At 47.2% G+C, this 24457-nt stretch overlaps 1 protein-coding gene and 1 long non-coding RNA gene across 3 annotated transcripts in view; one reads left to right on the top strand and one right to left on the bottom strand.

Annotated features, from left to right (window-relative positions):
• Nucleotides 1–10153, bottom strand: part of LOC126516750 (uncharacterized) — a 105796-nt gene extending 95643 nt beyond the window's left edge. The window contains exon 1 of the mRNA XM_050166849.3: nucleotides 9547–10153. Coding sequence (XP_050022806.3) covers nucleotides 9547–10105 — 559 coding nt within the window. The 5' untranslated portion in view covers nucleotides 10106–10153. The remainder of the gene's footprint in view (nucleotides 1–9546) is intronic.
• Nucleotides 10154–10391: 238 nt separating this feature from the next.
• Nucleotides 10392–21371, top strand: LOC140215408 (uncharacterized). 2 transcript variants are annotated; one of them, XR_011892361.1, is made up of 3 exons: nucleotides 10392–10524; nucleotides 19998–20921; nucleotides 20990–21371. It is a non-coding gene; the product is annotated as an uncharacterized lncRNA (long non-coding RNA). The 2 variants fall into 2 exon arrangements; XR_011892360.1 differs by having other exon boundaries at nucleotides 18975–20921.
• Nucleotides 21372–24457: the final 3086 nt, after the last annotated feature.

Raw genomic sequence — 24457 nt, 5'->3', positions numbered from 1 at the left:
TAGCACCAAGAACTAATTGAAATTACCATTGACAATGACACGGGCAGGGGAAAGGTTTCATTTTCGCTTGACTCCGGGCCGCCATCACTTTTATGTTTCACTAGTTTCGTTATCGCGTAGTGCTGCACTGGTTTTGCTCGCTTGCATAACTCGCACAAACTGCAAGTAGCAGATAATTAAACTTCCTTGTGATGTCGCGGGATGCCCGAACGGTCTACGCCACTTGGGGTTCTATTCTGGACATACCGCCATTTTATTCGAGGCGTGACGTAGGCGCACCACATACAAAATGGCACAGATAAAGAAAAATAGTTTTCCTCCTCAGTAAAAATAAAGCAGCTAGCTCAAAGCCTACGATTACTCCATCGAAAACGCTTCTCGCTTCCGTTGTCTGCTTCCTACAAGCCGTCGTCTGCTACATTAGCTAGGATGTGTGTACCCAGGAAATGGAATGAGTGATCATACATTGGTGCGAATGCACTTTTCTGCCTTGAGACAACATATGCGACCTAGCAGTGGTGATGAGCCCATGTTCTAGGCCATGTTATCACTATCTCGCGAAACGCGAGTGACTCAGCCCAACTCGGCTGGCTGAGAAACGGCCGAATATCACCGATAGCATTGCGCGCACCAAAAGTATCTGCTTGTGCGACGCAGGCACTGCCATCTCTTGTTCGGTTCACTGGTTACTCACACCGCGTGAGGAAACTTCAAGGCGCTGCCTTATGCACATTCCTTTTCATAAATTAAAAAGACACCGTTGTCATAATTTGCCATTGTGCGAAAAGGCATTACTCTTGATTACAATACAAACACAGCAAAGAAAAGTGAACAACGTTGCAAAAAGTTTGCTATGTTTAACCAATATTATTTCCTATAAACGCGTTCTTTTAAAAAATGATGGCCCAAAACACAGATGCCAACACTACCCGAGAGCAATGCAAATACTATGAGCACGCATTATGAACAAAAGATTGTCATGGCGCCAAACGACGAGGAAAATGTGGTGACATGCATTCCTCTCAGCCACCATTGCATATGGCTGCTCATTAGCATAATTCACACAGCTCGTCGCACCATAAGTTATGGCGGAAAATCTCTGCAATGGCGGCCCAGCGCAACGTCACGCAACGTCAAATTGACGTTTACGAAACGGCCCTTCCTGCGACGCTCCCCACGGCATATTCCTTCAGCCAATCAGCAAGCTGGCATGGCGGCTATCTTGAATCACCACCACCATGGCCACCACATATTTGAGAAATTGCAGATGCATTGCAATGGCTTCTATACGCTACCGATCACTTTCTTTTTGAAGCGCTAATGTCACAATACAGCTGCCAAGGTCCCCAAAAATGTATTAGACGCTAACATTTGCAGCCCCACGTCACGTTTCATCATCTTGATGAAAACTAAAAATTGCACTATGCGAAACTCCCGTTTCCCGGCACAAATTTCAAGGCATGTGAGCTCTTGACAGCCAAGCTGAGAGTCAACATTGCCGCTTACGTCACTAAATGTGCTACTCCCAAGCCGGTGGTGGAAGAAGGGGAGGACGCAACCAATATATGAGAGGGTGCCACCGAGGAACTGCAGAATGTTTCTGCTTGCTAATTAAATATAACATATAAATTAAATATTATATGGCAAGTTCTAAAGTATTTATTATTGTCATTTTCCATTCTCAGCCGACAGGCGGTAGCAGAGCGCGGCGCTATGTCACCTGCTACCAGGAGCTTTCACGATGCAGCCAACAGGAACGCACTGCCAGCACTTCTTAAGTAGCGAGTGCGATGAAACCGTGAACTGGTTCTTACGACCACATTTACTAGCCGAATATATCAATTTGCCTTCTTTTTTCACCCTTCGTCACCGGATCGGACATAACTCGATCGCTGCTGCTATTGCTGCGATCGGCCTCACGGCGCATCGCGTGATAGAAGCAATGGAACTTAAAATCTAACATTACGATATAGGGGCCTGCATTGCCTGCGCGAAGTACAATCGAAGAGCATGGTACTGACGGTGCGCGCGCTGTGCCGTGAAATTGAGGAACAAAATGCAGCACTCCCAAACTAGAGAAAAGGGGGCAGCCAAATAAGAGATCTCCACAATAGAGAGTTTTAGTTTAGGGGATGCTTGCGTGGCTTGCGACAAGTGGCTTGTGACAGGTGGCTTGCGTCCGCAAGAACTAGGGGCGACGGTGCTGCGCATGCGCAGGCCCGGACGTAGCAGTTTGCACATGCGCAGTACCGTGGCCCCTAGTTCTTGCGTACACAAGCCACTTTCGTCCCTTAAACTAAAACTCTCCATTATCTTCCCATCCTGACTGTATAGTTTTATCAGCCGAACGAAGGAAGTGCTGGACCAGCTGAGGTTGAACGCTTCTGATTGCTGAACGGCGATCTGCGAGCACTGGGAATTCGCTCTCACCATGCAAATATTTCCTTGGCATTGGCTTTGAAGCGGAGGCCAGGGGAAAGCTGACCCAGCCCTTCTACCAACCAACACAGTAATTGCAAGAGCAACTTCGTGGACAGTGTTGGCAGCAGAGATCTAGACCATTCCGATGAATGCTTCGCTTCCAACCGACCTCTGGGAGCTGCAGGCCGGTGGTGATGAACTACAGCGCGCAATTCCTTCCTCTGCGTGGAATGACCACTGGTACGCTTGTACCCAAGTCTCCTCTAGTTGATAGCATAGCTTGCAAAAGGTCTACTAGAAAGCCGGCAGGGGCGGTGCAAATCATTATTCGTCACTGCTTCAAATGCGTATCACACTTCGAAACCGAAAGAGCAATGCCAAGCACACGACAAAGGCAAGTAATACCTTCCAAAGCAACCAACACACGTGCGCGCGGTGCCCATGTGTCTCCGGGGTCCCGTGAACGGCCAGGGTAACAAGTCAACAGCCAAGTCACAGCAACGGTACCCAAAGCAGACTACCCCTTTGCCGGCTCTGCTCTTAGCCAAAGGCGGGTTCGCTTTGGAAATGACTGACAGATGTGTGACGTGATCATAACTTGCGGTGCCACCCCACTGTCTCTGGCGGCCTCTGACACAAGGCAAATTTTGACCAATCAGATGAGGCCAAGTGAACCGCTCCCCTTCCGAACCATTATAAGATTCAGCCCCTGCTGCAGCAGCGAATCCACGGCTCTGGCTTGGTACTGCCGTCTGTCAGGCGCCGTTTTACTCACTGACGGCAGCAAAGGGTGGTGATGGCATATACAACAGCCACTCTCCTGGTTGAGTGGCGGGAGATGTGAATTTCGAAAAAGGCATTCGGACCCTTCAGATACAATTTTCTCGTAAACTAAGTCTTTTCTTGGCGCAAAACAAGCATTGCAAGGTTTCTGGATTGGTATTTAAAGGGCCCCTGAAACAGTTCAGACAAATTTTGTAGACACGTAGGGAAAAGCTAAAGTTAATCACACGCACCACAATTTGTGTACAGCATCTCATATTAAGAGAGCTACTGACAATTACAAGTTACCCCCCTCCATAGCCATGGATTTTCTCCTCAACTCATTTGCCGAGTGATCGGGGCTAAGCGCCGCCTTCACTGGCTCTGTGTCATGATGGCACGTCGTGTCGTCTACTTGTGGTTCTCTAGAAGCGAGCGCGCAAAGCCTCTCCAAACTCTCCGCCAGCTGCTTGGCAGTCAGCCCCAAGCGACAGCTATCGAAGCAGCCTCTGTAGTGAGCATTTTGTCGCCGCGCCGATTGTGTCTGGTATTCCGGTAACCACAGGTGAGCTGGGTGTTTCGACGGATAACCTTAGTGTACACGTACGTGAGCAGCCTGATCGGTCTGCATGGTCCAGCCACCTGTTGGCGCAGAGCTTGACTAGCCAAACAAAGAGCTACTATGGCTCTAACCAAGTGTAAAACATCCTAAATATTTACAAAAACAGCATGTTAACGATTATGTTCCTGCAAGAAATTTGCACCAGCAGCAAAGAAGAATACACTTTGTTACTGCTACTGTGTTTGGTTGAGCTCTGTGCCAACGGGTGGCTGCACCGTGCAGATGATTCACGTTGGCGCTTCAGCTCATCCCGTGAAACGGCATGGTCAAGCGACCAGGTCCTGTGCCCTCACTTGCATTTGCCCGAACACCAGACTTTCGAAATGCTACTGTGGTAGCAATCCTCCGGTGTAAAGTGGCGGCCGCAAACACACAAATCCTAGTGCCAATTGGATACCGAAAGTCCAATGCGCTGCAGCCACTCCAATCATCTGCTGCCTTGCAGAGGGACACGATGTCGCAGCTTGACATATTGCCAGTCGCTACGTTTGCAGTCCACAAGTCAAATCATAGCGCTCGCGAAACGACAGACCGACACTGACGGCGGAGCTCTCGTCAAAGACGGAGCACGTTGTAACACAAGCAGAAGACCTTTGCTGTGTGCCTGAAATGCTTAAGTGTAGTGAGAAATTGTTCTTGTGCATTCTCTTTCTGTTGCTTTCTTTTCATAGAAACAAATTACCATTCCAACTATTACAACCATTATTTGTTCACCATAAAGGTGGAAAAATTATCCATGACGCACCCTCAGCTGCCAATCGGATAGCTCGCCCTACTGACGTCATTAGGGCAATTTACATCAAATGGGTAGCGGTGGCTGAAAATTCAGCCGAGCAGTGTGCTGTGAACGGAAGCAATGTACATTTTTAAAACCTTATTATAAATTACACACTTTACACGGAGCACTTATATGCGTCAATGATCAGAAGGACCTACTCTAACGACTCAGTACGTTTGTACAAAATCGTCAAAATCATTTCAGGGTCCTTTTAAACAGTCCACGTTAACGTAGTATGTCCCTTTGTGTCCCTTTAAAGGAGTACCGACACAAAAATTTTCGATCTTGTTTTTTCTGCTGCAATAAGTAGCTAATGCCCCAGTGATCATGGCATGAAACACCATTTGCTCTAGAGTGGGACAGGTAATTATTTGCAGTCTTGTTTGTAGCGGCCAACAGTCCAAGTTTCCGTATTAGAGAGCAACGATATGGGCCAAAGAAGGAATGTAAACTCAGATGGGCACGTGATCGCACAAAACTGTGACGTGCGCTGGCCGGTGCGCGAGTTTCGTGTGGCTACTAGGTCTGCTACACCTGCTCGTGCTTTGCTATGTCCTCGCCATCATCGTCATCCTCGTTTTCATCCTCCAGCGGTGACTGTTTCCTGCAGGCGGGAGTTGCCGGCATATTTAGACTTGGCCAACCACTTTTCAATGGATCCACTACAAAGTCATAGTCAAGTGTTCGGCGAAAACTCGTCTGGCAAGGAAACATTGGTGCCAAAAAAACTTGCATTCGCCAAGAATAAAAGAAAAATAAAGAACAGACGTTTCGGGCCCGTACGGGTCCCTTGATCACAATAAAGATATAAGCATGGGCGCGCGGCTATCCATTACAAAGCAGCGACTAGGAAAGTTGGGACAGCGACAGCTGTCAATATGCGTACCACGACCTCCCCTATAAACTCGTGATGCATACGCACCGCTACAAGTAGTACGAACCATTCAACGCGGGCGCTTTGGGTATGAAGCACATTCCGGAGCAGGACACAAGGTGGGGTAAAAGTAGGCACAGCATCAGGCTTCGGGGTACGTAGTCTTGGTGGTATGATATGATATGATGATCATGATATGACAAAGATCGAAGTGCGAGGCTGCACACATGGCTCATACATGACACATTTGGCTACAAAGTAGTGTAGTGATACCATGGCAGTATCACTACACTACTTCACTGCTAATCTAAGACATCCACCCAATCGTAGCAACTGCTACAAAGGCGGTGGCCTGGGTTTGAGTTCTGGACCACAACAAATTTTTTTTCAACTGCGAGGCTTTTCTTTCGAGGAACCCATATGGGTTTCCTTTGTAGCAATTGCTATGATTGGGTCGATGTCTCATATTCTTTTAATCAAATACTTCTCTCCACCTTGCGGGTTTCCAAGGGAACGTTACGTCAAACTTACTGCTAATTGCACGAACAGTGAAAGTCTTCGTGAGGTGGGTTCTGCCAAATTTTTCTTTTCATTGAATATTCTTATTTTTGTTGTATATTGCACATTTCGGTGAAAAATAAACATTTCCTTTGGGAATTAAAGGGTTAATTACCTTGTCTGATGACACACAGGTGTAAACATTTGACCCTTCTGTAATATGAAAGAAAATTTACCCCTTTGGAATTTACACCTGGGCCATGATTTTGAAGCAAAGCCTTTTGCAATACGATTCCTTTTCGAGCTTTGTCAGTGATCAGCGTGACCCTCGGCCGTGTTATCAATGAGATCAGCCGGGCGTGAACGGTAGATAAGAATGGCGTAGAATCGAGCGAAAGGCATCGCTACAATACTGCTGCCCTGGTGTTCACAATAAGGTTTTAGTTTTTTCATGGACATTTAACTGAACTAATAATCATTATTATTAGAATGAGTGCCAATATTTAAAACAAAAATTAGAGCTAAAGCTAGATAAAAGTGGAAGCTTGGGTGAGCTGGTCATTCAACAGTGACATGTTTGCACAGTGCAAAAGACGAGTACAGAAGAAAAGACACAAAACAGGCGCCAAAGCGCTAGTTAAAGCTAACCTTCTTTGAACATGTTAAGTTGAAGGCAAAAGAAAGCACTATCATGAAGCAAGAAAATGGATGGGTGGAATTCTACAGGTGAACAGAGATGATGCCTTGAACATGTAGGACATCTCAAGGTTATAGGAGTCATCCAGAGTTTAATCTCGATGGTACCCAAGAAGTACAGAGGATGTCACTTCACTCTATTTTTGTAATTTGCATTGGCACTGTCATCAAGAAAACAATGCAGCACCAACGAGGTCTCATTTTAGCCCCGCTCTCTTCAGCTATGAAGCAAAACTGAGTGACAAAATATTATGGGATCTCTGAGTGCGTGCCTAATTGTGTTCTTATGCCCTCTATGAAGCGAGCACCTTGTGTCAAGACTTGTCATTGTGCGTCCTTTCATGCTCATGTGGCTGCTCTTTTTCCAGCCTGCTGTCGAAATCGCGATTATCGCACTAGGAGAGCGATGTCTGTTTCAAACATTGTGACGCGTGACAATGCACTGCACTCTTCGTTAGCCAAAACAAACACCACCCTCCTAGCATAATCTGCAATCATTGTGATTATGACAGGAGGCTGTAAAAAAGTGGACACATTGACGGGCACATGCGCAGGACGTGCGCATGCAATGCCACGTCTCGACACGATTCGTCATAGCATGCAAGAATGCACTTTGGCACAGGCTTGCAGATCCCTAATTATTTTGTCCCTGTCTGTACACTATTGACATTAAATGCTGTCTGTTAAAGAGGACCTCAAACACTTTTCAAGTCGCTGTCTTTCTGTTGCAGGTTGCTTAGACAGACAGTTGGAGATGTTTTTAGCGTAGGTGAAAGCGCCGATATCGAAACATTTTAATGATGCAAAGAAATCACTACATCGCTGCAGATTGCATTAGCGCCCAGTGGCGGTCACCAGAAGCATCAAAAACACCACGCCTTGCTCCTCCACAACTAGCTAAAACAAAGATGCAGATAACTACAGCACTGCAGTCAAAACATGATCAAATTAAGATTTTATTTTTTGTTTGCTGTGCTTTTTATATTAACACAAACAAACACAATCTTAAAAGAAAACACACAACTGCAAAAAACAGTAGTGGTGCTGGCTGTTCTTTCACATCTGGTATAGCAACAGACCTATGGTCTCTTTAGCACAAAAGCTCGTGTATGCTCGTGAGCAGCCCTGTGGCCTCACTTCCTCATTGTTTCCACAAGTTTCTCGTTTGTGATGCTGCATAGAAATGAAGAGACATGCAGTCCCAGATTGCTCGACCAGTAGTGGCAAACACGAAATGTACTAGAATGCCCGCAGGCACATTTTTTACCATGATAACAGCATCAGCACACCAGAGTCCGTGAGCGTAGAATATGCACTAAAAGAATTTTTAGAAGGCCTAGCTGGTGCACATATGACATGATTTAAGAGCACAAAAAGAACATGCTTGGCATGAAGGAAAGGGTAGACACACAAGAACATGTAGGCAACCATGGAGTGCAGACTTCCACTAATACAACACTTACCATCGGCAGTGAAGGGTTACGTCAGAATACCACACAAGACTTGAGGGCACACTTTCTTACTTTTTAGTATTTTGAAATTTCTCAGCTGAATAACTATAGACTGCATACATCCATCGCTGCAGTTTTTATTGCATTTATCTTTCAACCCTCAATCTACGCAATCCGCCACCCAAAAATCATGCCTTGAAAAGTGTTTGAGGGCCCCTTTAAAATGTTACCCTAAACAGTCTTATACAGCTGTCACATGAGCACTTCTCATTGCAATCAAGACTGACTGGCACCAATATTCTCTATCTTGGCTGGCTCCTTTACACAATCTGTGAAAGGAAACTGTCAGTTTAGACATTCGACTACAAGAACGAAAGTGCCCATGCGACCAGGGTATTATCACAGGAGATTCGAAAAGCATGTGGATACTAGCAATGATGAAAGCCTTTTTTTTTTCTGTCATTGAGAGTGCCAACATGTGAGCAAAAGTAGAAACTTAGACACGTTGTACAGTGTGGTCCACTGTCAAGGGGAACACTCTTTGCTGGCGCAAGTGGCTGCGGAAGCAATGACAGTGCACTGCACAAGTGTATCCAAAGGAGTCAGAGCTAGCAAACACAAGTTATCTGCAGTAAATATAGGCGATCGTACTCTTGCGAGAGAGCAAAATCCCGACAAGCTCTGCGCTCACGTGTTCCGTTTAACAGTAAACCTCTCTGTACACTGATGATGATAAGCTAGGCACAGTGCAGAGAGGCAGACAAAGCACACGAACAATCAATCTGAACTCAGTCTTGCATGCCTTTCTGTCCTTGTGTCCACCGTAACTGGTTGCCTCTGCAGAAGATGTCACATACTACGATAAAGCAAGAATTATTACACATATACGCGTCAATATTCGCTTCATAACAGATATTGAACTGCCCAGATTATCTTCATGTACTAAGTTAGTTTCTTCTTTCCGAATTATGGAATGTAACTAAATGCAGTGCCCAGATTTATCAGCACTGCTGCAGATAGCTCCATTTTTTAGCCACACTGGTGGCGCTCATAGAGCGATCTTAGCTGCACGTGCTGCCGTAAGCTGTGCTTGCCTTCCCGCGAATCTCAGCCACAAATCACCGCTTCAGCGCACGGATATTTGACCGCCGCGCGGTCAGATACCCGTGGATAGCCACATAGTCGCGGACCGATGCCTTCCCAAAGGCCGCCCATTACATTCCAATGTAAACGAAAACAGTTTCGAGAGATAACGGCATCACTGCCACTTTCCATCTAAATGCGGCCGAATGAGCGCGTACCAGCATTCGCGCGCATTTTTTTTTTTCCCGCGCCATTTCGTGCAATCTCGACGTGCCGCTGCAAGAAGGGCCGTCAAGCTAGGGTGCTTCGATGGTGCCGTCTCTCTGCCATCGAGGCACCCCAGTGTCAAGCGGTGCATCACCTGAAATGAACGTCGGCGCCACTTGTGGCTCGTCGGAGGGCTCGGCATCCACGCTCCTCGCATCGGCGGCCTCTTGGTCCTTGACAGCGTCTTCCTTGCCCGTCTCGAAGAGATCGCGGACGCAGAGCAGCCGCTCGGCTCCCCCGAACAGTTCGTCGTCTGCCCGCAGCTCAAACACAAGGTTCGCGAGCGCGTCGCCGCGCGTCCACTCGTCGGGCTTCTTGGAAAGCAAAAACTCGCCGTTCCGGCCGTATACGGCATCGTCCAAGGGCTCTTCGCCATCTTGGAACGGATCGCCGCTCGTGGACCGCAGGGAGAGGAAGTCAGCGGCCGCCTTGGAGCAGAGTTCTTCCTCGTCGCAGACTTCGTCGCACAGGACTCCGCGGCCAACGTCTTCGCTAGTGTCGGCGCCATCATGATCGCCTTGCCGCGCTCGTGGAGACCCCGTCGCTGCTGACGAAGAGGGGTCCTCCATTTTGCGGGCACGCTTCGGTCCGAGAGTCTCGCGCGGTGACGCGAACGCGCCACTGTATACAGCTATAGAATGAAGCACAAACATTAGAGAAGGGAAAGTGTGCCGTCCACAGTGGTACGAAAATAAGAAGCGGCAGCGCATGAAACTTACCTGGTGGCTCGACAGATGACGCTGCTTATACAAGAAGGTCAGAAAATTTTTTTATGAAAACTCATCGTGTGTTTTTCTTTTAACTAGGTAGAACATTAAGCAATATAATAGCAAGAGCTTGGTGGCGCAACCCACCGCCCCGTTCCAAAGGGGAGACTCATAGCATCCATCCACCCACATTAGCAGCTTAGCAGGAAACACGCCTTCCTCCGTGGCAGGAAACAATTATTACGCAGAAACACGGAGGAAGGAAACTACGCAGGAACAATTATGACGCAGGAAGTCAACAACAATATAACAACATACCTAGACCACGGTGGTGTCATAGACGAAGATGGAAACAAACTGGAAAGGTAAGCGGCAATAAATTACATGCGAAAAATAACAACCGAATCTTAGCCGGCGTTGCTGCGACGTGGTCGACGGAGTGAAAAGGGGGGGGGGGGGGTGTTATTTTGCCCTGGTCGTTCTAGTGCTTAGAGCCAGAAAGCGTTAGGTTCACCCAAATAGACGCTCAATAACGATTTGGCTTGGCTCCGTATAATATTTTTAAATAGATGGCGCTAATGCGATGAACTGAATCGGTGCTTCCACGAGTGCTTCCGTCCTGCCCGTGCGGTTTTGCCTGTGCCCGTGAGCGTGCGTCTATTTGTCGTACAAAAATCCCTCACGTGACCTGATTCTAGGTGCCTAGGGACAGCATTATAGTGTACTAGAATGATGTCTTAGTGGCACGAGCAAGAGGGAGAGGCAATGGGCCGGTTGAAGCAAATGCCAGTAGCCGCCGCCGGTGGCGCTGCTGCGCCTTTTTCTCTGAGCATCTGAGCATGGTGGCCCCGTTTCAAAGGGGACGCTCCTACCTTCCATCCATCCTAGCTGCCGGTGCGCGGTCGGGCTGGCTCAGACACACTCTGCGGCTGTTTGCTCCGTGTGTTTTCCGAGCCGTGTTACGTTCAACGTGGTCATTCTGGTGAAAAACAGTGGATGTTTTGAAAAAGAAGGCGTCTCTCTACATGTACAGCACCACAGGAGGCACGATGCCAAAAAGAAAGACGGACTCCCATTGCTACGCTCCGGGCTGCCACAGTGGTTATCCTGGAACATTGATGCAGCAGAAGCAGTGATTCTGAAAACACTGCCAGACCACTCTCCTTGCACTATAGCATCCAGTGACAGCCGCCCGATTTTCTATATCGCTGGTTATGTGGCGAGAAAGTGTATTTCAAAGACAGGCTGCGAAGCCTGCCTCAACTTGCTACTGATCACCAAAGAGGCAGCAGGAAATTTGAGGCTTGCAGAGTTTACCCATATGAAAGACAACGGTGGCTTGTTATATCCTGCCTCCCCTCTGTACCAGTTTGTGGTCAACTTGCAGAAAGACTTCACAACTTGTTTTAGTCTTGTTGAGTTGCACGCAGACAGTGTTTTAGATGTTAAAGCAAGGCGGCAGCATCAACTTGGTTGCCCTGATCACTGCGAATCTATGACAGCAGAACTCACTGCTTTCGACATAACAACCAGGCAACATTTCTTCACAAAGATCGTGAATAAGTGTAATGAAAGAAGGCGCGAGGCATCAGAACATATTAAGCTCAGTCGATGTACCTAGAACTCCATGCTACAAGGGGTTTCTGTTGTGTTTTAACAGTAATAGTTACTTATACTGTGATTAAATGTTCGATGTCTAGGGAAGGTGCACTTTAGGTTTCCTTTATAGCTGTGCCATTTTCATTGTGAATAAACAAAAAAGCACTAACCTGGCTTTCTTCAAGAGTCGCTCTGACAGTATGTGCTGAAGATGCGGCGGACGGCGCATTTCTTAGGAGCTCAAATTTCGGGGAACATTTTAAGTTTGTATCTGCGCAATTGTACAGTAAAAAATAAATTCCGGGGTTTAATGCGCAAATCACACTACCATCTAATTATTAAGCATGCAGTAAGGGGGGGGGGGCACTTGAATAATTCTGACCACGTGGGGTTTTATAACCGGCAACAACACGGATATTTTTGCATTTTGCCACCATGAAAATGCAGCCGAGACCGTTATTTAATTCAACGCCCTCGTGCTTAGCAGCGCAACGTCGAAGTCGTTACGCACTTTCGTGTCATTCGTGATAAGCACGCGACTTAAATGCATAGAAGCAAAGCAGGCTCAGATATTCTGGCTTTCAAGCAGTAGATGAGCAAAAATAAGCTCGGTGAATTGCCAGCCGGCACAGGCGATGCCACGAGCGTAATCAAAGCGCCGGACTTCGCTAGCAGACGAAGTTGTCAATGCTAAAGTATCGATGTAGCCTTCAAAAACTTCCTTTACACAATACTTTGTTAAATACACTCCTTGTCTGTCATAATGAAAGAATCATGTCCGTAAGAAACGCTCAGAAACACGGACCGCCTCAAAAGTAGCGATTATGAGCAGCCGGTCTGCTAGGATGGATGGATGGATGTTATGAGCGTCCCCTTTGAAACGGGGCGGTGGGTTGCGCCACCAAGCTCTTGCTACTGTGCTGCCTAATATCCTACCTAGGTTAACCAATGAAAAAAGAAAAAAAAAAACACTATGAACTACCGCGTCCAAACTTTCTGATCCCCTATTGCGAATTGTGCTTTTGTACGTCTCCGTCTTTTGTCGTTTCCCTACTTTTCTTCCACCAATCCTCCAATCGCCTCTTACTAATGTCTATTGCGGACCTGTTTGCTTTACCACTGCTCCCGCTGAACCCAAGGGCTTCAAGGAGGCCAGTGGTGCCTAAATCGACCGCTGGGTAGACGTCTTCACATTCTAATAAAATATGCTCCGTCGTTTCCCTAGCTTCACCGCAGCAAGCACATGCTTCTTCCTTCTTATATCTCGCTTTATAGGTGCGTCTTCTAAGGCATCCCGATCTCGCTTCGAAAAGTAATGAGCTTCCCTTTGAGTTATCATAAATGGTTTCTTTCCTGATTTCGTTTTTTCCTCTTAAGTAGTTACTCATGGCAGGTTTCTTTTCCATTGCCGCCACCCATGAGATTAATTCAGCCTCTCTGACTTTCCGCTTGACCTTCCTTGTTGCTGTGTTGCCCACCCCACAGGCCGCATACTTGCTGGTAAGCTTCCTAGTTCTTTTCCTCCACTGTGAATCAATGTTTTGCCTGTACAGATACCTGAACACTCTCCCAGCCCAATTACTTTCTTCCATATTCCTCAGCCGTTCTTCATACTCAATTTTACTGCGAGCTTCCCTCACTTCAAAACTAGTCCAGCCCATATCCCCCTGCACAGCTTCGTTTGTAGTCTTCCCGTGAGCTCCCAATGCGAGGCGACCCACTGACCTTTGGTTCCCGTCGAGTCCTGATTGTACCCCTGATTTAAAGCAAACAACCGCATTTCCAAAAGTAAGTCCTGGAACCATTACCCCTTTCCACATACCTCGGAGGACCTCGTACCTATTGTATCCCCATAGCGCTCTGTGCTTCATTATGGCTGCATTTCTCTTCCCCTTGACTATTATGGTTTTTTCCTGTGTTTCCATATATCTATCGCCTTCGTTTATCCATATACCAAGGTATTTATATTCTGTTACCCGAGGTATTTCTTGGCCCTGTATCTCCACTGTCTGTTCACTGTTTTCATTGAATACCATAACAAACCTAAACCTAAACCTACCATTTCAAACCTAAATTGTTGCCTTCCTGTCCACAGATATCACCCGGGCGTTTGGAAGGCCTTCCAATCGATAGTCAGTTGACTCAAAGGTCAAGTTCGAGCTGCTACACGGGCGGTTTCGAAGGCCGCCGAGTCAATAGTCTATCGACACCCTACAACTCTATCGAAATCTCAATGGCCTTTGAGCAACGGAAGCGGAAACAGCGCGAACATGCCCGCTCGTTCACAATGTGCTCGTACTCACGGTTAGAAAGAACAAATCAAACCAAATGCTCTAAAAATACTATATATGAGTGTTATTCATTATTCAATAAAGTGTTTTGCCACTTGACATGTGCGAACACACACCAAAACGGCAGCCGCATCGAGAGGAGCAAACGTTGCCGCAGTTTCGCTACTCAACAACTTAAAAACTAAACATATATGTATGGCAATGTATAAACAAATTTTTTTTAAATGTAAAAACGAACATAAAAGAAATTATAGTGTTTTTAAATGGTTTTAATGTTGTTTAACTTTTCGTGACATGAAAACGAAAATAAAGATCCGCAGCGCCACACAATTTTGCGAGAAACGCCTGAACCACTCAACGGCCTTTCAAAAGTGCCGTGTAGCAGCGCGACAACTGCTTTGAGTCGATAGAGTTGTGGCGTTTCAAAGGCCGTTGACTGGAAGGCCTTCCAAATGTGCCCGTGTGACACAGGTAGCCAGACGTTGCAAATCGCTTTGCTTGTTAGCGAGCCACACAATGTCGTCCGTATAAAATAAACCTGGGAGTTGCTGCTCTATTACTGTACCTGCCTGTTTGTATGAGAGATTAAACCCGATATTCCTTCCAGCGCCCTCTCCATCCTCACCACGTACATCATAAACAGCAGCGAGTAAAACCCCTCAATTTTTCAAAAGTAGCGCCATTCTTAGATCTTTCCGCCACTCCGCTCACCCTGGCGCCTCCTCCTCCACGCTTCCTGTCGCCCCAGCCTCCTCCGCTCCCCCATTGGCCAATCTGTGTCACGTGGAAGCAGGCGCCGCGCTTCTGTATATTTTTTCTTTCCAGCGCGGAGCAGGCGCCGCGCTTTTGTATATTTTTTTCTTTCCAGCGCGCGTCGACCTCCATTGTTGGGCCTGCGCGACGAAAGTACGGCAGGCGGACTGACGGAGTGCGTTAGCGTAAAAGAATGTTTAGGGCCGAGAACTTAATTGCGATACCATGCTGCTACGCCTTCGGTTGCCGCAACAGACACAGCGAGGGCAAAAAGCTTTTTGCTTTACCGTCCGGCGGGCGCAACGCAAAAAGAAGTGTGGATTCGCAGGATCGGGCGGGCTGACTTCGAGGAAGTGGCAAAGAACGCACGGCTTAGTGAAGTAAGGGCCACGGCTACTCACAACCTCTTATTTCGAGCCTAGTTTACGCCTTCCGCTTCGAAAAAGTGTGTGTTCATGCTCTGCGTGGTTTTCAGCGCGTTGTATGACTTTTTTTTTTTTTTTCGAATGTGCTCTCTTTGTTTCATGTAGTTTCGTCTTGCGGTGAAATGCACGCATCTGCAGCTGGCCTGTGACATAAAAGCGACTTTATTCAGGGCGTGTTTTGAGCTCCACCAGAAGTTGGCACATTCTCGACGCTTTTGCAAGGCTCAATATGACTTACGATGCAGTCTTTTAGCTTCGAATGTACGCCCGCATGTATTGATTTGGTTTGTGGTGATTAACGTTTTTAACGTTAAGAAGCGACTAAAGCTAGGATGGAGGTCGTAGTGGATGGCTCCGGATAACTTTATCTAGCTCGCCTGGGGATGTTTAACGTGCACGTTGATCGTAGAGTCGTACGTGGGCCGGTAAATTCCTCGTTGGCGTTTCATAATACTCGCGCGGGCGCGCTAGCGCTGCTTTAGAAGTTGGCGCCTCGGCGCGATTGTATTTCTTCAATAAATTTTATTTACTAGTTGTAACACCTTGTCATTATTTCGTATTATTGACGGCGCCTCCAGGGCACCAGAGCGGCAACGGGAACACCAAAGCTAGAACTGGGGCTGGATGGGGCTCGCCGAAGCCTGTGCATGTCAAGGGGGAATAAGATCGCGGACAGCCAATTTTGTATGCGAACACTCCCTGCGACGCCTGCATTATTGTAATGTCACGTGCTCTTCAGAGGCCTCCGTTAGCCATTACATGTGCCCTCCTGGAGCAGTACTTGTAAAAAAAATATATCGTCACGATTACCGAAGCACCCCGCAATGAAAAAAAACGGCCCCGTTGCCAGGCATTCCTGACCGCACACAGCCATTCCGGCTGTGAGCAGTCAGTAATCTCTCACGCGCCGGCCGAACAAAAGTATCCTGCAGGTACATAAATGAACCTACGAAACCACGTACACATACTTTCACGCTGTCAACACCTGAAACTTTACTAATTACGCGCGTGTTTGACTACACCGCATGCTTGCGTCGTGTTTCAGCAACACGAACTCTCAATGTCGCGCGCTTTACGCCTTAAATACGCCTTGAATAATGGTCCTTGTCTCTATTTCTTCCGCAATTCCAACACGAAATTCTAAAGGCCAGTTACCGACTGACGAAGAAAGATCTCGATTGAAAAAACTGCTCCGCAGGGCTCGAACGAACTTTTCTGCGGATTTCCTCCCGTAGCGTGTTAGCCGTCGTCTGCTACGGCAGGCCTACCACCGGCGGCGCCACCGTCGAGGCCGCGCCGAGCGGAGGAGGAGGGAAGTGAATGGCGCTACTTTGGGAGATTGAGGGGCTTTAGCAGCGAGGTCGCAGTGGCGATACCTGGTGGCGTCAACGGAAACTAGTGGGAAGCCTGTTGAACATCTGGTTTACCCACTTGTGGCTCCATCAGCCAAAGCATAATAAAGAGAAGGAAGTCATCAACACATCAGAAGGTTTTTACATATAAACACTGTGCTAAGGTCATAACATGCCAACAAGTCTTAGTGCGCAGGGGCCAGTCTTAGCCAAACGCAGGGGCAACAATCTGCATTGTGCTCCTGCATTGAAGGTGAATAACACGTACGATAATGGCAAATGTGCTTTAGTAAGCTTCCCTGCAATATGAATTTGTAATGTACGAAGAATTGTCAATGAAGCTTACCACGAGCACAGATGCACTTGTAAATTATGTCACAATTGAAAATAATGAGCACAGTGTAAAACTATGTGCCCTTTCCACTCTTTGTATGCTTTACTGCACGATGCTTATTTACACCCCTGTATTGCGGTTTAGCAAGCTACAATAGAAACGTTGCATGATTAGGCTTTTTACGATTCTTTCTCGCAATACACCAATATTTCGCGGTGAAGCCTAAGCAATGTACTACGGCGAAGCATACTAAAAGTGAAAAGAGGCCACTGTCACTGTACATAATAAGAGTTCTTTAATTATACACTCGCGCACCCGTCGCCTCTCAGGTCGCCTAAGTGGACGTACTATGCTGGCTGATAGCGGCCCCCTCCCACTTTTAGTATGCTTCACCGCGTAACTAAAGTGTACTGCGGCGAAGAAGCCGTACATTTGTATTGAGTGAATAAACAAATGGTTTTTACAACAGTACAAAAATAAACGCGCACCATGCATGAGTCTACCACACGGAAGAGCGTCGCAACATACGGTAGCTGATTCACACAGGCCGTGTAGCTCACTTATCAGTCGTAAAGGGTATTATGGGTAATTCAAAATTTCAGACACACATATGTGTTTATGCTTGCGTTCGCACTCCTTGCGTAATAAGACGCCCAGAACTTCCACAATAGATAGCAATTTACAACACGCAAACGCAAAGAACACAGACATATGTCTCGTTTTCAACTCGGCCGTCATGCAAACGACATATAGCGCGGAAAAACGTGAACATGCTGTGTGTTAGCGTCGTAAACTTCATACTAGGCAAGGAGCTAGCACACCACAATCCCGCGACAGCCGCTAATGAGACCAAGACGGGAGCACATGTCTGTGAACGCGCGAACGGAACCCCTAAGCCACTCTGCTCCTCCGCTGCACGGCTGCACCACTCGTTTCAAGCACAGCACACCAAACACACATTCAGCGCTGAACAGTGGGCGGTCGACGCAGTTGCATTTACATGACTTGCGGCGAGCAGCACATCCCTCGATGTCCGTTAAGCAAAGTAGGACATGGCGACGCCACATCGAGGTTCGCAGAATTTTGCTGCCGAGGCGCTAGGCCACTTCGATATTTCAGTCGTCACCACCGCCGGGTTCTCAAGAAAGCACGGGTCACACAACGCAGATTCTGTACTGCCAGAGCTCACCGAGGCCAAAGTCGCACTGCCGCACCGCCACTACTCACGGCTTTCCGCCAAGTAAAACATAACCTACAACCAACACACAAGCAACGCACGCACAATCACATGAGTAATGTTGAACAACGCGCGGTCCAGAGAACGATTACAGAGGATAGAACAATCACGCCGAGGACGAACACGCGCGCCACGGCGTCGCTCGGCGCCAGCATCGCGCCTTCTCAAAAATCCCTAAACGATGCTGTCTCTAGGCACCTAGGATCAGGTCACGTGAGGGATTTTTGTTCGACAAAGAGACGCACGCTGCCCGTGACGGTGGAAAAGCAGAGTTAGTAGAGCAACTCTAGAGGAAAAGCTGGGCCGGAAAAGTGGGAACCTCTAGGGCGCCGCCCTGTTGCTACTGGTCAATGTGGCCAGCGCAATTACTATTGAAAGAGCTGAAAACAAGTACAGGTCACCTTATGCTTTGTCATCTAAAAACGCATACCTGATGGCCTTATGAAGGTGGTGCATTAATATTAAGTTTACAGAAAGCAATTGGTAAGTCCGTGACTTATGTAAATCACGATGTACGCATTCATGCAATAAATGATGACGTGAATTTCGGTTTCGAATCTGTTTTTTGGAAGCGTAGTAGTTTCGTACAGTTTAGGTTTGACATGCGATCGCGCGTCGACATCGGACGCTATGGCACACTCGTGCCTTATGTGCCACCGAAGCCCCGAAGTGCTCTGGCATATACCTTCACATGCAAGTAAACGAATGTATCTCCTTGTTGAGAATATCACGCGAGTAGGCAGCTCTTGTGGTGCATCACAATCGTTTGAGAAGCGTCACAGTAGAGCATTTTTCTACATGCGGAGCGGTGTATTTATTTGCAGGTTTCCCTTCAGTAGGAAATCGCTGGACAGGCGGACCAGCGCACCGGAATTGTACTGGCCAAGCCACAAGCAACTCAAAGAATCTGTTTAATTGTTGCACTTTGAACAATCATGCTTATACAAAGGCCACATCAGAAAAACAGCCTGATGCCGAGTATTTCTGTGCCACGAAGTAATCAAGAGGCGAGTGCAAAATGCGGACGAAATCGAGTGCATCGAGACTTAGAACGACAGAAAGCTGAGCTAGTTGGTAAGGATTCATTATGTAAAACAGAGGAGAGGCGTGCAGACAGGACATAAGAGTAGAGAAGTAGGCGGCGCTCGTGTTGTTTGCTTGTAAATACTCTACTCTTGTGTCCTGTCTGCACGCCTCACCTCCGTTTTGCATAACGAGTGCATCAACCCACATATTAATAGCGTAATCGTTTTATTAACTGTGCAATATTTTCAACACTTCCTTGCATGCCATTTCATGTGGAATATCTTTTCTGGTCACAAATTTGTGCAGCGAATCTATTTGCATGATCGACTCCGGGCCTGTGGGACCGTTCACTTGCACTTGATGCTGAGCCTTTTACATGTATCCATAAACTGCAGATATGCACATCAGATCCCTGCGAGCATTTTCAAAATTAAATTATTTTAGACAACAGGCACATATGCAATACTGACATAATCTCAGGTACCACTAAGCAGCTGGGACACATTTTTGTTGACCATACTCGCTGGTAAAATAAGTAGATCGTGTGGACAGCTCCAGCTCATTTTCCTTTAATCAGTGTGTACAAGGGGTATGCAAAGATAATTTTTTTCTCGCGCACCGATTATTTTGCTGTATAAGCAAGAGAACCCACCACGTTAGTGTAACGTATCTTGTACATCACACTAATATGTGCTTTAATTTACCAAGCGAGATGAGTTACTTTTATGGCTCATTCAGTCATATCACACTGCAAGCTGCATTCATCAATCTTCAATTGGATTTTGCAAATGTTTAATGAAACATGTTTCCCTTCTATGCAGATATGCAATGGCAAGCCCTTCCGTGTGTTCCAAAGGTAAAATTTAAGCTCTAAATTAAAGAATACATTTCTAGTCAGAGACAAGCAAAAATGGTGAATGCAGAGTATCAGAAGCCCAAGGTACAGAAATTATGAGAAGTGTCGAATGATTTTAAGGAAAGAGTCGTATTTGAAACTGCAAGACTCTTTAGTGGAGGTCAAGCAAGTCAATATAGGTAGAATACTCACGAAAATTATGCGACTGAGGGAATGTCAAACAATGGGTCAGGAAATGCGTTGGTTTTCTGCAAAACAAAAGCTGATTGCCAGTACATAAATCACTTTAGCATCATGAGACTGCTGCTTGATAAATTCAGAAATAAACCAAAAAACAAGACACGCAAAAATAAAAAATAATTTAATGATGCTCTCTCCACACTGGGATAAATAAAAACAAACACATCACATCTAATGTGGACATATCCGATGCCTTGTAAAACACTAAAGGAAAAATTCAGTTTCGAGCTATGGCACTTGCCGCATAGATGTGGGGGGCCTTGCACTAATAGTGATAGTTACCACTGCATTTAGAAATTGAAAGCATTCATGCAGACAAGGATGATTCTTTATATTTTTGGCTACCACTTCAAATGCCTCCACCAAGTGTTACAATGCTGCACGCAGTCGCACGCAGCCATAGTAAGGATGTCGCAGCAACACCTGCAGGTAAAAAGCAGAAGCAGTCAAAGTGCTGGTGTATTCTGGACACTAGCTTTGAAAACTTTTGGGCAAGAACAGTGCAAGAAGCAGACATAACAACTGCATTTATTTCCATAATTCCCCATTTGAATGGCCTTTTCTTTTTGCTTAGACAATGCCTACGCCTAGCCGCAGCAGCTCCCTCATACAGACTCCGCAAGCCAAGAGGCCGTGGAGGCAAATGCAGGTAAGAGGCAAGAAGAAATAGCACTGGTATCGACATTCATCTAATTTCTTACTTTTTCTTTCGTTTAGGCAGCCAGCACACCTCGAACAGCCACCTTGATTGCGGGTGTGTCACCCTAGTCGCCAAGGAAACATTTGAGGGAAAGCGACAGGCAATGTGAACAGCCACTTTTCCATGCAAACGATACTCTTTCTCTCGGATGACTCCTACGCCTCGCCACGCCAGCACTCTTTAGCACAAAGATGCCGTGGAGGCACGTGCAGGTCAGAGGCAAGAAGCAGTGGCACTGGTGTCGACATTCACCCAATTTCTTTTTCTTACACTGAGGCAGCCAGCACACCTCGAACAGCCACCTTGACTGCGGGTGTGTCAGTAGATTCCTGTTGTACATATGCTCATAATAAACTTCAGTAAACTTGAACTTGATAATAAACTTGATGGCAAATTGGACATTGATGCATTGTTTTTTTGAACATTTATTGTACATATACAATATATGTTATACTTTGCAGTGCTACAGAGCGTATTTGGAAGCTTCCCCCTATATTTTGCACCTTTAATTACGTATGTGTTGTGTGGCCCTCAATGCAGTTCATGTTGTAGCAGCTGCTTTGTCTGTGTATCGCACATTGGCTTAAGCTCGTGATACCCACATACCTCTCTCACATATACAAAATAAAGTTCTATGTAGTCCTCAGTGTTACAACAAAAAATAAAAGTAAACAATCCGATCGTGGAATTGTTTATTACAGTGATTCCTATGACAGTTACTGACAAGTTGACAACTTGAACTGGTCAATCCGTACATAGCCTCCTTTATTTTTCAAAAATAAAGGAAGCTATGATCTGTCATGGCAAGGAATTGTATGTAAACATAAAAAAAGGGGGTATGTGTGTGTTTGTAGTGGGGGGTATAGGATTAGGGCGGTACGAAAAAATGTACCAACACCGTCCTCTAGACCCATTCCGTTAAGGTACCGTAACAAAGCGTATTATGCATAAAGTTCATACAACCAACTCTGATATTACTACACACGCCAGGCGACGCGAGCTACATTTGCCATGACGCATTCGCGACTGCACCGGATGCCCTCCATATTATTCTCATTAATCGTGCTCACTCCACCGAGGCAAAAGAAAGATCATGGGCGCAGGTGCCTTTGAACTATCTCGACCTTGCGAGGCACTGCTGCGCGTGCCAGGGGAGCTGCCCGTGCGAACACTCCCTGGCACACACCTGCATCGGCGGCCCCAACCTACGTACCGTTCTGCTTCGAGCTTTGATCCCCCCACTGTCCCATGGGTGTCCTGGAGTTCCTGCGCCGCCTGCTCTATTATAATCTCAGGTGCTCTCCTGAGACTTCCGTTTGTCGGTTACATGTACCCTACAGCTGGATCAGTACTTATAATAATAAAAAAACCCGATCTATCGTCGCGGCGATAGATCGCGAAAGCGGCTTTTGCAACATAACGCGCCCGTGCGAAGAGACTTAAGGAACGCCAACGAGGAATCTGACCACAGCTTCGAGCTCGTAACCTCGTCGAGTGACACTCCTGCAACAGGCGTGACCGCCGCCGAAAACCGCATACCGCCGGAAACTTCAACAGGGTCATCCGTCGGTTGCATAACTGCCACCTGTACGGCCAACATGGACCACACCCACACCGTCCCGCAACATAGAATAAAGAACCAACTTATAAAGCCCAAACACACGGCTGCACGCACACATCACGATACTACAAGCGAGGCGCCATGCTGCTACGGTTGCCGGATTAAAACTGACTACTGTCATCAAGTCTAGCAAGCGACTCAGGAGCTGGCAACCTCGGCGCGTAGCAACATGGCGGCGCTCTTGCGGTTCCCGATTTCAATGCATGGGCCCTATGGGTAGCTTGTCCTCTGGAGTCAGTATAGCAACTCTATGTGGAAAAGGCGTGCGTCTAAATGTCGTACAAAAATCCCTCACGTGACCTAATCCTAGGTGCCTAGGGACAGGATCGTTTAGAGACTTTTGAGAAGGCACGATGGTGGCGCGTTGAATCTCCGGCCGCTGCTCCGGCCCACGTCGACCCCTGGTCGTGTGGTGTCTCCGCGGTGGGTTCAGTATTTGTTGGCGAGAAGTCGTGCAGTAGTAGTGGTGTGGCATGTCGGCTGGTCTCGGTGAACTCTGGTGGTGTGAGACCCGTATTTCTGAAGAATTCAGTGGTGCTGACGATCGAAATATTCAAGTGGCATAGCGCCGCGGCAATGCAATTTGCGAACTGGCGCTGTGCAGCAGCGTCGCCGTGTTCGCCCTTTAAGGCAGCGTCATCACATCGCACATGCACCTTTACTTGAGGGCGTCGTAGGCGGAGGTATTGTACGTGTTCTTCGCCACGACGTAGGTTACTTAAGTAATATTGTCACGAGAGGAAAAGCCATTAAGTCAGTTCTAAGCGAACAGCCGTTTACAGTTCGTGTTTGCAGCAGCTACCACGCACACTTCTTCTTCCTCGACCTCTAGCGTAACTAGTGCGTGCCATTACCCCTCCCTCCAAAAAAAAAAAGAAATAAATAAATAAAGTTGGGGAGATGTTAAATGCCACAAGGAAAAAATAAAAGAAATGAGAAAGACAACGGACGAGACGACAGGGGCCGCATCACAAAGTTTGTGGATGAGAGTCAGCGCAAATGGTAAGGCTTCATCCTGGTAACATGAACAATGTCAGAGGAACGTGGTCTACGGGAGTGGTGCGAAGTGTCGGCTGGAATAACTTCGTAGTTGACAGGACTTAAACGACGCAAAACTATGTAGGGTCCAAAGTATCGGCGCAATAATTTTTCTGACCGGCCTCGTTGACGTATAGGGGTCCAAACCCATACAAGATCTCCCGGGTTGTATGTGACGTCTCGATGGCATATGTTGTATCGACGAGCATCTTGACTTTGTCGGGATAGAATTCGTTGCCGCGCAAGGTGCCGCGCCGCTTCGGCACGCTGAACAAAGGCGTCTGTATCTGGTGCGGTAGGTTGAGACGAAGTTGGTAGGAGCATCACGTCGAGCACAGTGGTGACGTCGCGTCCGTAGACCAGACGAAAAGGAGGAAACCCGGTGGTTTCTTGTAGGGCAGTGTTGTACGCGAATGTCACATACGGGAGCAGTTCGTCCCAATTTTTATGATCCGTGGCAACATACATGGAAAGCATATCCGCAATCGTTTTGTTGAGACGCTCTGTTAAACCGTTAGTCTGCGGGTGATACGCAGTTGCCGTACGGTGCGTTGTTCCGCTCAGCTGCAGAATATCTCGGACCAACTGGGCAGTGAAGGCCGTACCACGGTCTGTGATGACGACAGCGGGAGCACCATGTCGAAGGACGATATTTTTGATAAAGAAGTTAGCAATATCTGAAGCAGTAGCTCGCTGAACGGCTTGTGTTTCGCAGTATCGAGTGAGGTAATCGGTGGCGACGACGATCCAGCGGTTATCAGCCGAAGACTTGGGAAATGGGCTGAGTAAATCCATCCCGACTTGTTCAAAAGGTGAGCAAGGAGGT

The sequence above is a fragment of the Dermacentor andersoni genome, chromosome 1, assembly GCF_023375885.2.
Source record: "Dermacentor andersoni chromosome 1, qqDerAnde1_hic_scaffold, whole genome shotgun sequence".
Lineage (NCBI taxonomy): Eukaryota > Metazoa > Arthropoda > Arachnida > Ixodida > Ixodidae > Dermacentor > Dermacentor andersoni.
Note: the sequence above shows the minus strand (reverse complement) of the source record. Positions and strands in the feature narration are given on the sequence as shown.